Source organism: Artemia sp. Qi Xiang Cuo, chromosome 11 (assembly GCF_049724085.1).
Source record: "Artemia sp. Qi Xiang Cuo chromosome 11, ASM4972408v1, whole genome shotgun sequence".
NCBI lineage: Eukaryota > Metazoa > Arthropoda > Branchiopoda > Anostraca > Artemiidae > Artemia > Artemia sp. Qi Xiang Cuo.
Window position 1 is genome coordinate 71,462,289 of NC_142804.1, and position 18,400 is coordinate 71,480,688.

Here is an 18,400-nt window from a genome sequence, read left to right on the forward strand (position 1 = left end):
ATGAAATCCAGGTACGTCAGCTGTCGTTTCGGAGAAGAAATCGACTAAAATCTGAAACAAAAAAACTCAAACAAAGAAGTAAATTTGAAATATTGTAAAAAATGTGCCTAATTTTCCAATGGTAAGTTGAAGCATTGAGATATAGAATCGAACAGAGCCAGAATCTTACAAAATTCTGAGGTCAGATTTCGCTGTAATCCGGATTCAGGCTCAATTTAAAATGAAGTGTTAGTAATGGAAGAATGGAATAAATCGCCTCTAATAATCTCGGGGGAATAATCTCGCCTCTAATATTTTTCTATCTCACTGCGGTGAACTCCCATAACATATTGGCTGGTGAAGTGGAACCCTATTGGTAAAAGATCCATTACTTAATTTTTGTTGTATTACAAATTAACTCAGTGCACTGAGGATTTTGGTAGTTCTCACATCTATATTATTAGTGTTTGTCATACAATTTCAATTCAACCAAAGTAAGGATCACCAGTATGACAAATAGCGTGAACCCAACTAAACCAACAAAAGAACCCAACTACACCATTGGTCCTAAGATCAGAGAAGTTGATTCATTATATTTGCTCAATAATTTCGAAGACGAAGCTCACTAAATAAAAAAGAGCTAAATATTCATTTTTTGGAGGAGGGTAGGGGGGTGATAAACCCATAGACCCATCTATGTCACTGCTTTTAAGATCAATGCATTGAACTCATTTTTAGGCTCAAGATTTACAATAACCAAGCTTACTAAATAAAAATAGCCAAATAGGAGAGTCCAAATGTTTTTGGAAGGGGAGTACTACACCCTTAGACCAAACTACATCCCTGCTTTTAAGACCAATGAATTCAATTCGTTTTTAAGCTCACGACTGAAAAGAGGTTAAAGCTCATTAATTAAAAAGAGGAATAAAAACAAAAAGATTTTGTTATTTCTTTATTTCTTCATACAGCAATAACATTGGCAGTCACATATCACTTAATGGAGTAGGAAAAAAATAATAAAAAAATAGGAAAAAAATGTAGGAAAAAGGTAGGAAAAAAATAAAACGTGACCTAAGAAAAACACAAAAAAAAGAAGCATAAAAGATGTATGGCGGGAGAATTTAGGATCCACTCAACTTTTCAATGTTATTTATAAACCAATCTTCGCCAACTCGTAAACTAATGTTCAAATCAAATTCCTAAACTAATGTTTACGAATCTAATAATTTCAATTAAAAACAAAAAATATTTATCGTAGATTTTTCTACGATATATAATATTATATAGAATAATATTATATCATATCGATATTGTGGCATTTGTGTTATTGTCATTGTTATGTTATCATTGTCGTATTGTATTAGTGTTACATGTTATTCTTATGTGTTATTGCCATTTATGTTTTTTTCCGGCCCCGAAAAGTTTTTTTTGCCGCAATATCTATGCCGCAAAAGTTTTTTTTATGTCGCCATATAATAAAATTACATTATATATTATATCGATAATATTATCGAAGATTGGATCGTAGATTACTTCTCAACTGCTTGTTTTGCCAACAACTTGTGTTCCAAATTTTACCCTCATTGTCATTGTATAGAAGCTTTATAATATAGCTTAATTACAGTTTATCTATTGTATTATATTTATTATAGCTTAATGTATAGCTAACTTATATATATTTTAATAATCCACTATCTGTTTATATTGTCATTTTAAAACTTCTACTATAATTTATCTTAATACTTCCAAAATAAGCTTGTATCCAGTGTATGCCCGTATAAGTAAAAACAGGAAAATTACATTTAAAATTGTAAAAATTATGAGGGGGGGGTAGCTGTGAGATTTAGGGAGAACAAGGTGAAGGTCGTAATTACATACATGCCTGTATTCTTAGCAGTAGTCTCGTTAACTCCGTATTGAACTTGAGATTACCCTCCCCCCTCATATCTCAAATGAAATTAATTAATATGAGAATTAAGAAAAATAGAGAAACAACACATTTTAAACACAGAGGGGGCAACAATTTCCTTGTAATTTGATAGGCTTAGAGCAGGTGACATCTGGGCACTTAATCTTGAAGCATTGTATTTTTCCATCCTAGAAGAAAACGTAAAAATTAGGAGGAAGATATTTTAAATCCTGGCTAACACAGCCACGGCAGTTGAAGTTGGTCCCTACTCTGTTTTTAAATTAGCTAAATACAAGATAAAACTCGTTTCTAATAGAGCTGCCATATGGTGTAAAGAAACATGTGTTATGTCTCATCTTGTGTAGGAGAGGCTTAGGACTTGTCAAACCAATGCTGCCAGATATCTACCTATTTCAATTCAATTCAATTCAAACTTTTTATTTCCTCCGAATACGAAGAGTAAAAAAGAAATAAATAAAAATAATAACCGCTAATCAACAGGCCATAAAATTATGGCTAGTAATATTTGGCTAGTAAAATTTGCCCTTGGCTAACGAAATTCATAAAAATAGCCCTATTGGGTAAGAAACTAGGCGAAAAATGGGCGAAAAAAAAAGAAGCAAAGTTAGTCCATGTCAACTAATCTGGGCTAATGGTTCTTACAATTCGGGCTAGTATAATCCAAGGAAGTCTGGCAACAGTGGTCACAATTGTTGTTTTATCTTATCTTCTGCTGTTGATTATACTTTACTCTCTTAAGAATAAAAATATGGTCTATACTTTAACTTTAATCAATCTCTTAGAAACTTCTTGTTTCTTGTTCTGAGATCTTTCCTCTACCAAGCTTAAAGCGTTTTTGCTAATATTACTAGCTACGTTTCCAATTTTCTTCGCGTGACATTTTCTGAAATTTCATGGCTGTATTCCCAAAATTACTAGATCCATCTTATGTTTTCCAAAATTTTAAACTATCTAGTTGTGTATCTGACTGTTCTTGAGAAGCACCTCTCGAATTCTCATCGTGGGGTCTATCAACGTCTTTATTACTTGATGGGCAGTTACCCTTTCAAAACTTTAGATTTAAACTAACTTTATAGACTCTTCTTGACGGTGATATTCACTTTTAACATCAATAACTGCACTTTTATGTGCCCTCGTGTCATGTGTCGATCTGGTCAGTCTTTGCTTCAAGATAGCGCTGTTAATAAGTCTGGCCGTCTTATCATATGAACACATGTTAACTTATGGGCCATTTTATGACCTTTCACAATTTGCGCCAACGCGAGCATAAAAGCCCCATAGCGAAAATTCCTTTTTTCTACCTGGAATCTTGTCTATGTGTTCTGTTGCTATATTTATTTGTTGTCGTTACTGTTATTCGCTACCGTCTCCGTCAGTCGGTTCTACTGGCGCATATACCTCTGTGGAACATACCTTGCGTATCGTATAAAGTGAGCAACCAGAATAGTATTATTAATACCTTCCCAACCTAAGCAAGAACTTCCATATTCATCTTGACGTCAACACCCTGCCTATGTTTCCCATCCTTCTTGCCTGAATAAATAAATTTTATGTCACCAGTTTCCTGTTTCTAAGCCCAGGGAGATGAGTTTTGGAAACTCCCAACACAACTAGTCCAAAACGTATGAAATTTTTCCGTCAAAATGTCAATACGGTAGTAGAGTCCCCCAGACTAGGATGCGTACACATCGCATCGTCGTTCCACATAGACCATTGCAGTTCCTGTGGCAAGCTATGAGTGATGCCTCTGTTCCTAGTCTCCGGGAGAAAACCCAAGTATATGAGCCCTACCGTGGCAGAAAGGTGGCAAATGGCTCTCACTTTTTAAGAAGATTGAGTCCAGAAAATCATGCACGGGGTGTTGGCAGGCTGTGGGCCTGTCTGGTCAAATAAATTCCCAAAAAGCCTTATGAAGATAACAGGTAATAAGATGAAAACAACGAGTGTGGCATTTCCGGCAGGAAATGCGTTAGAGAGTCAAACGCTTCTCTGAAAAATAGGCTAGTCGGCAGTTTTTTTTTTTTTTTTTTTTTTTTTTTTTTTTTTTTTTTTTTTATTAACGACAAATACTCTGTCTGGGATGTTAGAGTATATGCTCAGTAATACTTGTGAGTACCAAGACATTCTTAGCTAGTGAAATTTATGGTATAATTTAGACAATGTCTGTTTATCTAAGATTAGATTGAACGGAATAATCGACAAACAAACGACATACCTACCATAATCCAAGGAAACCGTTCGTCCTTGAAATCCCGGGCTCAATGATGGATCAGCACTCACTAGAGTGGAATTAATGCTACAGAAACGCCCGATGAAATAAGCTATGAGTTGTGTCAGAGTTTTGGCAAAGCCGTGAACCAAATATAGCTGCCTTGAAAGCTATCCTAAAAAGAGACTTAATCATAAATGCTGGTTGCTTTAATGCTTACATCGGAAGGAAGTTATCCCCGGGCGACCGGGCTGCTGCAAAAGCTATCCCAATAAGAGACCCGATAGTATCGACTAAGCCCCACATGGGCTCCGAGCTAGGTATTCAAGAGGCACCGCTGTAATTCAGTTCGCCACGGATCATAAATTGACGGTAACCAATACTTGGTTTCAGCATAGACCGTGTCATAGCTTCACGTAGTATTCCAGAAATGGAGGATAAAAATCCCAGATTGACTACCTGCTGCAATTTTCAAGATAGAAATTGTCAGTTGTAGACTGCAGAGTGCAATGAGGAGCCGAGATATGGGTTCAAAAATGGATCTGACCATCAAATGGTAAATAAGAAACAAAATGTAAAACTGACAGCTAGACCTCGAACAAGTACTCCTCGTTGTTTCAACTTAGATAAACTTGAAGAGGGCACTATTCTAAAAGAATTCATTCTCAACTTTTAAATCGGTTCTCGCCTCTCTTATGAAAGTATCCATCTCTCGAAGGGAAGAGAATTGAGATCTTTCAGATCTCCCAGATTCTGTTAACGACGTCGCTGCTTCCGTCATAGGCCCGAGACACACCTGACAATTTTTACCGAGCGTTTCTTAGAGGTGTATATGATAGCATTGAGACGGTCACATTGGACAATAAAAAAAAAACCTCGGTAAAACAAACATCGATGGAAGCAATGCAGTCGCCCATTGTCGCCACAATAAACCAACGGCAAAATAAACGATCACTTATTTTAACGACTGGGCCGAGATGGTGGCTTATGGAACAAAATAGAAGCGGACACACTCGGCTTTTTTTTTTACCGCTGACGACTGCTGATGAGAGTGTGTTTGTAAATGGTACATAAAGAAAAAAAAAATGGAAGTCATAAATGAATTTCTTGTCCTGGGAAGGGAAACAGGTGCTAGATAATTTGATTAGGAAATTCCCAGAAATGAAGAAAACTTGAAGTGTCATTGGTTTGGGCCCAAATTAGCCCCTGCCATCGACCTATACAAATCAAAGCCTATTTTTCATAAATAAAAAAATGGGTATTAAACCAATTTATGTGCCCTAAACTAAATACCATTTTAATAAAATTTGAATTCCTTTACATTAAGAAAATTTCTACCTGTTGGTTTTCCGAATAGCTTATAGTTTAACTGCTCCCCCCTTCAATGCATGAGGGGAGGGGGGTGAATTTTTTGTTTTTTCAGTTTTTTTTAATATAAAAGAAGCTTTCCCCTTCATTCGACGGCGGAAGAAAGTTAATGCCAGAAGTTGTTCTCTAATCATATTTTGCACAACACTATGAATGAAATTAACTGTTGTTGCACAGATTCAGATCTATATATGATCTATAAAGGTCTATTGTGATTGACTGGTGTTGCGACGATAAAATGTTTACCGCCCAGTGTGGATGCGCTAGAGTAGCAACCGCAAAAAAAACAACTAAAAATTTCAGGCAGGGGCCTCCTGAGGCTCATTTTATTGGGGGGGGGGGGGGCAATCTTCGGAAATTTTACCGAATCGCTACCTGATTTATGCCGATTTTTCTGCAGGAATCAAGGATTTCGCTAAATTTTGGCCGATTTTGCAAAATTTCTGCCGAAATTTTCGCCTTCGGTGACAATTTAACCAAATGCCAAAAAAGTTAGGGGGCGGCGCGCCCCTCCCCGCCCCTCGGGACGTCCCTGACTTTAGGTGTATCTTGGGTCCTAGGCTGCTAAAAATGGAAGCGGAATAAATGGATGTCACAAACCACAATTGATATCGTTACAAAACAAAAAGCCAGCAACAAAAGGCCTGAGAAGTTCAAACAGATGCGGTAGCACTGCCATCAGGCTGTAAGGTAGTATAGACACCAATATCGGAAAACCGTTACGGACGATACGCAAGCGGCAACTGCACGCCCGGATGCTACTCGGAGAAGCGCTAAGAAGATCAATCAAACCAGCGGCAAAAGCTTTTAGAGATTAAAATTGAGGTCTGATATCAAACAAAGATGAGGTCATAAAATAAAGGGGGGCGCATGGTATGATGTAGCAGATACTATAAAGAAACACCGGCTCAAATTGCTTGGGGACATTGGTTGTCGACCCGAAGAATACCTCATGAGCATCAACAACCTGCGTGCCACTCCCCTCTTTAAAAAAAAAACGCTAAGGCGGCCAACAAAAAACCTGGCTAGCCACAATCAAGACCCACCTGGAATCATTGGGCGATTTCCACCTATAAGGAAGAAGATGGAAGTCGTCTAGGTTACAGACTGTTACCCCCACGACTAAAGAGAGATCTGTATGGCAAGAAAAAATCTGACAACTTCTAGGATCCAGGGATAGCTAAGAGAGCTTTTGTTCTGCTCCAAGGAGAAGTTAGTTGTCATGTTGCAATTTTCATATTGCTTAAGGCGCTGAAACTGTTATGGTCTCAGGAAAAGCTAGGGGTTTCACCAGGGCAGGCCATGAATCAATAACTGCCATAAGTGTCTGCAAAGCGCTTAAGCTGACTTAAAGCCGGAAAGCAAGAAGTTCCTTGGACCTCCAATTGACGGGGTCTTTTTGCAAACCTGGGCCCATTCTGGCAAGCTATTACTTCCTACTCATTATATGTTGATGTCTACAAATATTGCACTACAATTTGGAGGCAACCTATAACAAATGATATGGCTAGAAAGAGGTTAGTTAGCCCAGAAAAGCCCACCAAAACAAACAAAATCCCAAAAAAATTATCCATTAGTAAAATCCGGTGTAGTTCTGTGTCGTTTGCTAGGCTATTAATTCCTTGAGGGCACTACACCTCAAGGTGACCCCGCTGCGCTGTTTTGTTGTCACAGTTCTGGTTATAAAAATTCGTGAACGGTCCACCGTGACGCACTACGAGACCACGCAAGCAGGGTCCGCCACCATGAGACCACGGAATTTTGAAAATTTGGTCATTTTCTGATTATTTCTGAAGATAACTTTCAATTACAAATTTGACCTTGTAGAAAGGTATATTCTAGTTACATTATGCTAGATAGCTTTGAACTTCTTGCTGTCAGATTCTCGAAGATCAAAGTGCAATTGTCAAAGCGTCATATATAATTTCTGAGACCACACTGGCTAATCATGATAAAATATAAAATCGCGAAGAAAGGAAGAAAACGAGGACAATTAACAAAATTATATTGTGCAATCCAATACAGTCTCTGATAATAATCTAACTGGAAAGCGATTGGCCGTGAAGAGTGCTTTACGTAAAATGAAATTGTGAAATGCCATTTAGACTTGTGTTTTTTATTCAGTTACCCTTTCACCGTTACTAAGAAAGGGTTGTCCAATTTTATTTTTTTGTTTTTATTGTAAGGTTTGGTTTTTTATAATTTTATTAGTTTTATTCTGCACTGAGGACGGCCAAGCGGAGGTCTTGACCGAAATATTTGCATAATTTTTCGTTTTTTCCACTGGCTGTTAATTGTCCTCGTTTTCTTCCTTTCTTCGCGATTTTATGTTTTATCAAAGCGTCATTTAGAATAAAATTAAGTGTTACGTTCGACAAAACCGAATGAATAAGAAGAAAAATATAAAATTAATTCAGAAATCAAAACTAGGGTAATTTTCAGCCTCTTTTCGCTGTTTCTTTTCCGTTGGCTTAAAATCACTTCATTTTGGTTTCATAATTATTTTGTATTTTGTTTTTCTTATTTATTCGGTTTTCAATAAAACGTATTTAAATTCAGTGTTAAATACAATAAAGGCATCTTACCTCACAAATACAATCTTCGCAGTTATTATTCTCCCATCTATCTCCAGCATTTCTGAAATTTTCTGCAGGGTCCCTGCATTTTTTCTCAACAGATTTGGAACATTTTGATTCTAATGAATGTACTTTTTTATGCAACTTTCTAATCAGTGATTGCATATGGTCTATCACAGCTTCTAGCCCTTCTATTCTTTCTTCGTTTATATCAATGACGTCATCAATTTTCTCTGAGTTTATTGTTACTCTCTGTTGTATGCTACTGGCAGAGCTCTGAGATTCAGTAAACTTTTGATGAGATATTCTTATGAGTTCAGAAGAATCGCCAATATCCGTTGGCAACGACCTTCTCGATCGAGATTGCTGGCGGTAGATGGCGTCAAATTTTCCCGAATTTTCACAGTCTGAAATTATGTATACGTAAATTATGAATAACAATTTTATCATTAGTAATTGAGCCTATTTAAGTAATGAAGTAATTAATTCTGTACAAAACAGATTACAACTGCAATCAGTTATTAAATTTAAGCGTACGCTATGGGGTGGGGGAAGCTCTTGAAGAATGGTCCAATGGATACATCCCCAAAACAACTATCTGATCTGCCATGAGAGTCAGGCCCAATTTGACAAGCAAATAGTGTACCAATCAGTCGATGCACACTAGAAGTAGTCTTGTGGGAGACGAAGTAAAATGGAGCTAAAAAAAAAATCAAGGAAAAAGAAAGAGCGAGATAGTGGAGAGGGAGATTCATGGCAAAGCGGAGAAAATTGATTAATAGAAGATCATTTAAAAAATATGACGAAAGTCCCAGCAAATTTCTGAAGTTGATGGTTCTTGAGTACTGGAAAAACGAATAAAGCAAGAAAAATAGGCCACAAAAAATGCGCAGTAAAGAGTGGGCAAGGTTTAAAATTAAAGAGGAAGCGATAAATTCCGCGTAGCGTAAGACATTGCATTAAAATAATAGTGTGTGTATTTAGTTAGGTCTCAATAACGATAGAAGAGAATAAATATAAATACTTAAAATGTTACTTTGTTGATTTGAGGCATAGTAAATACTAAATTAGAGGTTAGGAGGTTTCGCAAGAGGAGGCTCAGACATACGATGTGGGTGCGTAAAATAAATTTCAGCCCTTTCCTTTCTTTCCATTACCATATCAGTGGAATATTTGTGTCCTTAGCAAGTTGGTTTGGCCTCAACAGTGGAATATTTCAATAGTTTTACCACTTTTTAAAAAGGGAGACCGAGCATTGCATAAGAATTATATAGGGATTCATTTAGGAAATAGCCTTAGTAAATTATTTTGTAAAGTGTTAGTGGCTAGATTAGATAGTTGGCTTAAAGAATCAAATAAGTTAATAGAAATACAGGCAGGGTTTCGAGAGGATTATAGTGGGGTAGATCAGAGATTTATTTTGTATGGGCTTAATTAGGAAGTAAATGAGGAAAAGGGATGGTAGGCTATACGCAGCTTTTTTGGACCTGCGAGGTGCGTTCGATGAAGTTTCACGAGATTTGTTAGTAGAAGGACTTATATAGTTAGGGCTGTCGAGACGTTTTGTAGGATTGGTTGTAAAAATGTATTTGGTTGTTAGAATGGTATTTAAGGTTGGAAAGTCTTACTCTAGGGCAATTGTCAGTAGGTTAGGGGTTAAACAAGGTTGTACAATTTCACCTAGGTTGTTTCTCTGTATCTCAATGATATAGAAGATTATATGGTAGGGCAGGGAGCCCCAACTCTAAATCTGTCTGCAATGCAGGTGTTTGCTCTGTTATTTGCGGATGACATAGTATTGGTGGCTAAAGATGGGCCTGACCTTCAAAAACTCCTAGGAATGGTGTCCTCACACCTAGATAAGAAGCCTTTGGTTCTAAATGCCTCAAAGTCAGTAGTTATGGTATTTCGACAACATGGAAATGTAGAGGAAAGATTTAGTGTAGGAAAAGAAGTGCTTAAAGTAGTTGAAGATTTTGTTTATTTAGGATGCAAGTTTACCTCAAATGGTAGGTGGAAAGGGCAAATTGATTATGTAGCTACTAAAGGTCTTAGGGCTATATGGTTAGTTTTAAAGAGTAGTGTTTTGAAAGTAGGCCTGACAGACCTTAGGCTTCAGAAAAGGATATTCCAGACTAAGCTAGCTTCCGTAATGTCTTTTGCAGCAGAGGTGTGGGGTATGGAGAAGGCTGATAAGGTAGACCGGTTACAGTTGATGTATTTTAAGCGGTTAATGGGGGTTTGTGATAGGTTTAATCATGTAGTATTAAAAGGTGATTTAGGTTTGTTATCATTAAGGGTGGGAAGGTTAGTGCGGATAGTAAATTATTGGGAAAGGATTATAAATCTGTCTAGTAGGAGGCAAGTAAAGAATGAATATGAGGAGATGCTAGTAGATGGCAGGAAAAGTTCTTGGCAAAAACGTGTTAGAGAGACTATTGATAGATGTGGTTTTTGTGAGTATTGGAATGAGGGACAGGGGCTAGGTGTGGAAGCGGGGCTAGTTGCAAAAAAAGTAAAGGATAGACTAATAGAGCAGGAAATTCAAAGGTGGCAGAAACAGAAATCATCCTCGGCGTCCCTGGGGCTGTATGGGCTGGCAAAGGAGGTGTGGGGGGAGGAAGTTTACTTTAAAGCGGGGATGAGTAGTGAGGATTTAAGATGGGTAATTTCGGTTCGTGGTAATTTTTTTTGGTATTGGAGAAAGGAGGAAATATATTGGGAATTATAGGATTAAAAATGGTCCTTACCAGTGTCCTATGTCTGGAGAGGAGGAAGATCTTATCCATTTTGTGGGTACATGCCAGGAGTTAAGAAATTTGACGAGGGAAGTGTTTTCAACAGATTTTGAAGGGTTTGATTGGTTTGAAAAAATTTTAAAAATTAGAAATTTTGATGACTTTAGAAGGTTGGGTAAATCTGTAAGAGTGGGTATGGCAGATAAAGAAATTTTTTTGATGAATTGTGAGTAATTTAATGTTTGTTTTTTTTTTATTTATTTATTTTTTTTATTTTGCCATGGCCCGAAAAGGCTTTTGTTGCAATAAATATCTATCTATCTATCTATCTATCTATCTATCTATCTATCTATCTATCATTCCAGGTACACCATTGGTCCATCCTATGAAGAGGGCCAAAAAATATATCGAGTGACAATTCTCATGGGCAGTAATGCCACGCGGTGGCATACACTACTGGCCCGGTGATGGTGGCTAATATTTGGTTGGTTCTTTTTAGACATAGACATTTTTACTTTACCAAAAAAAAAAATTCAAAAAACATCAGAAATAACTAGACAACCACATTAAGATTAAAAAAAAATCCTGTTGGTGGCTGTATCTTATAACCGCCCTTTAATCAAAAATAAATAAAAACAATAATAATTATTATTAAATTCTTATTTTTTCAAAAAAAAGAAGGTAAGGAAAAAAAAGTCAAGAAAACAATTTAAATTGTCACACTAACCATCCTCCCACCTTCCTTCTTCCCCCTCTTCCTCCCCCTCCTATCTTCCTCCCCCTCCCATCTTCCTCCCCTCCCCTCTTCCTCCCCCCAATCTCCAAAAATTATCCTCCTTTTTCAAAAAAAAATTCTTTAAGTTTTTCTTAAACGAAAATAAGTTATCAGCCGCTCTAATACTATCCGGGAGACCATTCCATACCGAGACACCTATGTTCCGTAAAGCAAAACTTGACCTTGTTGAATGTCGGATCTCACTGACCAAATGGTCAACATTTCGTGTAGAATATTCATGGTAGAGAGAATTGCGGGAAAATACATTCCAAGAGTACTCAGGAGATAACATATTCAGACACTGATAGACAAACACTGATCACTGACAATCACGCTGCTGCCCAGCATTCGGAATGCCAAATTTTTTGTAAGATTGGGCAGTGCTTTCACAATGGCACATCTCTCCGAGTACTCTGATTGCTTTATTGTGAACAATTTGTATCCTTTTATAGTTGCCGATGAAATTAATGGCCCATACCGAGCATTCGTACCCAATATAAGGGTCTACAATAGCGCTGTAAATGAGCTTGAGGGTTGACAGAGGAAAGGTATGCTTCAGTTTTCTCAGTATCCCGAGTCTTCTGGCAGCTTTAGCTGATACTATCTCACTGTGTTTTTTCAAGCTGAAATTGCAGTCGATATGAAAAACCCAAGTAACGGAGGTCATATACTTGTTGAATAACCTCAGAGGCATATACAACTACCGAATCCAGTGGGGAAAGAGTCCCAGTTCTGCTAAAAATCATGTAACTGTTTTTTTTTGCATTAACAGCGAGGCAACTCACACTCACAAATACGTGAGTGTGACAGAGGAAAGAGGAAAGGACAGAGGAAAGGTATGCTTCAGTTTTCTCAGTATCCTGAGTCCTCTGGTAGCTTTAGATTATACTATCTCACTGTGTTTTTTCAAGCTGAAATTGCAGTCGATATGAAAACCCAAGTAACGAATGTCCTATACTTGTTGAATAGCCTCAGAGGCGTATGTAAAAACCAAATCCAGTGGGGAAATAGTCCCAACTCTGCATGAAGTCCTGTAAATGGTTTTTTTTGCATTAACAGTGAAGTAACTCACAGATATACAGAGACATTGAAGTGCATGGCTAGGTTTTAGAACAACTTCTTGAACAGACTTTGCAAAGACCGTTGTAGCTGTATCATCAGCAAATAAAGTAACAACACCATCACTTATATAATACCGCAATGTATCTACGTAAACTAGAAACAAGAGAGATCCCAGAACGGAACCCTGCGACACACCACAAGTAACAGGCATCAATTCACTGACACTATCTTTTTGCACAGCACTTATAGACCGACCGAAAAGGTAAGATTCAAACCAACTTAGAGCACTATTTTTAATTCCAAGACTTTTTAACCGCTTCAAAAGTATATTAAAATTAACTGTATCGAACACTTTCTTCAAATCAATAAATACCGTTAAAGGAACTAAATTTCTTTCAAATACGTTATTCAAATTATCTAAAAGGTGATGCATTGCGTGCAACGTTGAGTGACGCTTTCTGAAACTGAATTGACTATCACTAACAAATCCAAAAGAATCTAAATAAGAATAAACTTGGGAATAAATAACTCTTTCAAAAATCTTAGAAAATAAAGGTAAAATTGATATTGGTCTATAGTTTGACAACTCATTCTTGCACCTCCTTTGTGAAGTACAATCACTTTAGCTTGTTTTAACGCACTTTGAAAGTCACCTTTTCTCATTGGTAGGCTTATTAGGTACAGGAGACTGGCTGGAGGTGAGCACTTAAAACTTTAAACTCCTAAAAGTTAAGTTTATCCATTACTGCAGAGTGTAACTTTGTTGACTTGACAGCCTTACTTACGTCATTCAGATTACACTCAACAAAACTAAAGGACTGGGATTCACATCGGTTGTCAAGGAATTCCTGTTCCGAAAACTGGTCACTATTCTTTCCTGCCTCACTAGAAATATCATTATCAATTCTAGAGAAATATTTGCAAAATTCATTTGTAATATCCTTCTCATTATGGACACTATGACCATTAATTTCCACTTTAAATTTTTCGGTTAGGTTTGGTTTTTATTTTGTTTATATTGGACTTTTTACTTTTTTTTTCAATTCTTGACAATTATTTTTAAAATAAATAATTTGCTATCTGCTTTTTATTTTCTTTTTATGTAATATTAAATTATTATTTTTTGAAACTTCATTGTGTTTTATTTATTTACTTGTCTGTATTACTGTCATTTTGTTCTTTTAGCGCGTGGCAGCTACACACTCACGTACAACATTTTAAATTTCCTTTGTGGCATTTTGACAGCGTCCAAAGAATCCCAAGAAGATCAGGAGGAATTGAAACAATACCCTAGGGATGACAAGATTCGTTCCTAAATATACACGTAGTTCATACAAAACAAACGGTTAATATTAAAATTTGTTTACGCTGCATTAGTACAATTGCTATATCATTGTATTCCTACAATCTGTACGCGGGGACCACTTAGGGATAAGTGGTGATACAAAATACTTATCCTTAACCTTGTGATGGACTTCGATGGAACTGAACGGAGGACTCCGAGTTCATCGTTCCCATTCTCAAGGAATTTAATATTTTGTGCACTAACATTCTCAATATAGTATTTAGGTTAAGAGCATCTGAAGAAACATTTTGGACACAGGTGAAAGCAGAATGAAGTTTAGGAGCTAACATGAAACAAACAAGAATCATCTGCGCAAACGCTTAATGCCAGTAACAAGGTCGTTAAAACATAATAAGTAACGTTCATGCAAATTTTTGGGACTCATTTTCAAGGTAGTCTGGAACGCATTTTATCAGCAATCACGCTCTGGGATAGGCCAGAAAGGAAAGATCTGAACCATTCGAGGAAAATGCCAGGTACGCCAAACGCTGAAAATTTATTCGCGAGTAACTTATAATCACAGTTTATAGAATTAGCAGTATGATCATACCCTATCTCACCCATTATAAAAACCCGGACCAAGGTGCGAGTGCTCCAGAGAACGTTTTTGCAGATATAAACATAAGCGGCATTAGATCTTTTCACGGGTAGACAAGTCAGATTTCTCTTGGACACGAAACAAGTGGAAACCCGCTATTACAAATAATGCACTTTGTAACCATTTCTCATTGATTGACGGAAACAGACTAACCCGCTAATGCAGAAATAAGTGGGAGGAGCTTTTTGTTCGTACCGAGAATGAAGACCAGAAATGATCTGCGATAAACTTACTGGATAATTCTATAAACTGAGCTTATAATCAACCATTCCATATTTGAAAATCAAGTTATCAATTACAGTGCTAATACACAAATATTTACGCAAAAAATCCTAACGAGCCTAGGATTTTCCAGAGAGTCTCAGGCCTCTTCCATAGATTTTATGTTCTTACAGGTTTCTAAAACGTTCACTTTTTTGCTACATTTTACTTTGAGAAATTTGAGAACATGCCCTCCTTCCTTCCCTCCTTCCCTCCTTTTACATGCCCTCCTTCCTTCCTCTAAATAAGTTTTTACTTTTAAATCTGGATTTACAGCTGTTTAAACTTTTCCCTGTCATCAAGAAAAGACAAACGTACTAACCTTTGCAGCATTCAGTCCAAAATCTGAGATCTATTTCTGGAATTAAATTACATCTTAGAAGTGGAGACAGTTCGCCATCTTTTGTCAATAGAAATGCATTTTCTACCATTTCGGTTATGTCGTCACCTGAGTCACATATAACTTTAGTGAGAGTGGCTTGTTTGATTTGCACTAATTGGTCAGGCTTGAATACCCCAGGGTTTTCATACCAAAATCTAGAATATTTTAGCCAAATTAAAAAAAAGAAGGTTAAAATAAAATAAGTTTTAAAAAACATGAGAAAGACTCGCAAATTATCAGGGATAACGTGGGCAGGGCCAATAGGATTATGTCCCTCCACACAAAGGTTGATCTATTTATAGAAAAAAATAATATGTCAGAAAGGAAATTTCTGTGTTTATATAAGTTTAAAAATACATATTTTCTTTATATTGAACCTTCCCTGAATAATCATTGCCCCCCCCCCCTTCCAATAAACTTTGCAATTTTTTAGTTCTACTGCAAGAAGTAAAGAGACATAGCGAATTTCCAGGTAGACCGGAAACATAAATTCGTTTGTTAATTTAGTTTAAGAGTATTTCCTACGCCCAGCATTTTTGTTCGAAGGGGGGCGAGGTCTTACCAGAGAAGGCTTTTGCTTCCCGTGAATCTGAGTAAAGTTCTCAAATATTTTTTTTTCTATTTTGTCCCCATTTTTAAAACCAATTTGAGAGTCTGAGAAATATTTCGGTTTTGAAATACGAGCAGTTTTTTTTTTACCTGAATTTCAAAGATGAATTTTCGAGCCGGATAAATATTTCAGGGGGGATTCAAACTTGCTAATCTCTTCCCCTGGATACGACCCTGATACAGCATGACGGCTTAATAGTTTGTTATTTGGCATTGCTATTACCTGTCTCCGTCTCTGAGTCTCTTAAACTGATCAGCTAAGAGACATCTGAAAGTTGGTCCAACTTTTGCACCATCTATGGGATCCTCGGCCATTCCACCGACCCAGATGTCAATATTACCTATAAATAATTAGAGTAATGTAAAGTAAATAGAGAATTTAACATACAAATGCTAAAATGGAAAAAAATGGATACAAGTATAAGCAGGTCATAGGGGCAAAGGCGGAGGACTAGTGAAGTGCCATCTATTATCCGCTCCGCTCGGCTGCAAAATCGGTTTTAATTTGGATTTAATAAATATCGTGTTTTATAGCATATCGTCAAATATGTTGATATATCGTTTGATCCATTGATAATTGGATATTGTTTTATGGTTGAAGGGGGGGGTAAAGGTCAAAAGCCCCTTTGGTTACGTACCTATATGGAATGATACCACGTAGGTAAAAAGGCCCAAGGCAGTAAAGACCAGGGATACCGTTTTGTGTCTCTTATGCAATTCGTTGAAGATATTAGAAGCATTACTTACGATATTTTTAAAGCGTTTTCAGTTACTGACCATTCGTCAATGTCTTCTGTAAATTTAATCACTGCATTTTCCTAACCCACTTCATAAAGATATTTACGCTTTTTTACTATTAATCTGACAGGTAGCAGAACTCGTTAGCAATGGTAAGGCCTTTGTTCAAGCCCTTATATGGCGCTTGTACGGCTTTTGTTACTGGCATTTTTCTCTGAATTTTTACTCTGTACTTGTAGCAACTGCCAGTTCGAGGGGTTGTCCCCTTTAAAATCGTGTAGAGGAAGCGACATTGGCTTTATTGCGAGATCTTATCACTTTACTGAAAAAAAATCAAAATAACGACCTACTGATAATTACTGATGCTCCAACTATTACCAATCCTAAGCAAATCTTGGCTAATATAACCTAGAAAACGTCACATCGTTTTAATTTGTTGTGGTTTTGTTTTGGTTTGGAACCATATTTTAATTTTTAAAAAGAAATTTTTAATGGAAGCAATGAAAAACATTAATGCTTAAAACAAACAGAATTTTCCTCGTATATGAGGGGAGTCACCACGTCCTGCCCCTTCGTTCTTTACGCTAAGTTTGGCTTGGGCTTAACTGAAAGGTCTATGCGCAAAAAACATAACCCTTTGCTAATTGCATGTAACCTTTTTTTTTCTTTTAGTTCTTTTTGAACTTCAATACATTGGATGCGGTAATTCCCTAAAAATCAATTTGGTACGTGTCAACTTAATTTTCAAATTTAAGTTTTTCACTTAAGAATATGACGTGCTCTGTTGGTGCTAAAGTGATAACCATAAAGGTACTATATAGTACTATAAATGTACTATAAAGGTAAATATAAACTAAAGAAATCCGATCCATTTCTGTTGATACTTGAATTACGCAAGCTTGTCTTAGTTTTGACAAGATTTTTGAAGAAACTAAATTTCATCTGGGGGGGGGGGATCAAGCTGGGGTCTGGGGGGAGGCAGTTGCCCCCCTCAGCCTGTCCCATAGAAAATTACGCCCCTGATGTGTAGGTTCAGGTGACAGACGAATCTGATAAGATACAATACCTGGTTTTGATCAATTTTACCAAGTTTGGAGTTCACTAATTTTACAGGACAATAATGGGTGGCAAAGGACTTTGGTAAGTTACCGTGTTTGGTTTGGACCAGTCTTACCAAATTTGGAGTCCACTAAATTTACAGGATAATAATGGGAGGTAAAGGAATGTGGTAAGTTCCTATATTTTCTTTGGGCCCATATTACTAAGTTTGGAATCCTAATTTATAAGATGAAGGGTAGGAAAGAAATTATAAGTTACAATATTCGACTTGAATTAATATTGCCAAATTAAATTTGTATTCCAGCAAATTCATTAGATAATTGGGGGTAAAGTAATTTGGTGAGTTACTAAACTTGGCTTGAAACAATCTTAGCAGATTGCAAAATTAAACACTTTAGAATCTCCCAAATTTATAAGATAATGGCACAAAAGAATCTAAAATAATGGGGGTTTTTGACTATTTAGCTTATTTGGTTTGGATCAATCTTACCAACTTACCAGCTTTTGAATTCATAAGATAATGGGTATATAGGAATTTTTTTGTAGTTACCGAGTCACCATACTTGACTTTAACCAGGTTGAGAAGTATCAGTTTTGTTTTGATGCTGTTGATTCTGATATTTAAACTTTCTTTATTCCAAAGATGACCCTTTGTAATGTACAAAAAATGAGGAAAAAGAGGAAATAATAAGAAAAAAAAATTTTCTATGGGATAAAAGTAACAAAGATATGCTTAAAGAACATAAACGACATACTAAACAGTTTTTTGTA

General features: G+C 36.6%; 1 protein-coding gene across 1 annotated transcript in view; it reads right to left on the reverse strand.

Annotated features, from left to right (window-relative positions):
* Positions 1-79: 79 nt before the first annotated feature.
* The window catches only part of LOC148947306 (peroxidasin-like), a 170,545-nt gene continuing 152,224 nt past the window's right edge, over positions 80-18,400 (reverse strand). The window contains exons 17-20 of the mRNA XM_089096565.1: positions 16,056-16,173; positions 15,164-15,378; positions 8,072-8,469; positions 80-2,076 (exon numbers count right to left, since the gene is read on the reverse strand). Of these exons, the coding sequence (XP_088952691.1) occupies positions 1,981-2,076; positions 8,072-8,469; positions 15,164-15,378; positions 16,056-16,173 (827 nt within the window). The 3' untranslated portion in view covers positions 80-1,980. The remainder of the gene's footprint in view (positions 2,077-8,071; positions 8,470-15,163; positions 15,379-16,055; positions 16,174-18,400) is intronic.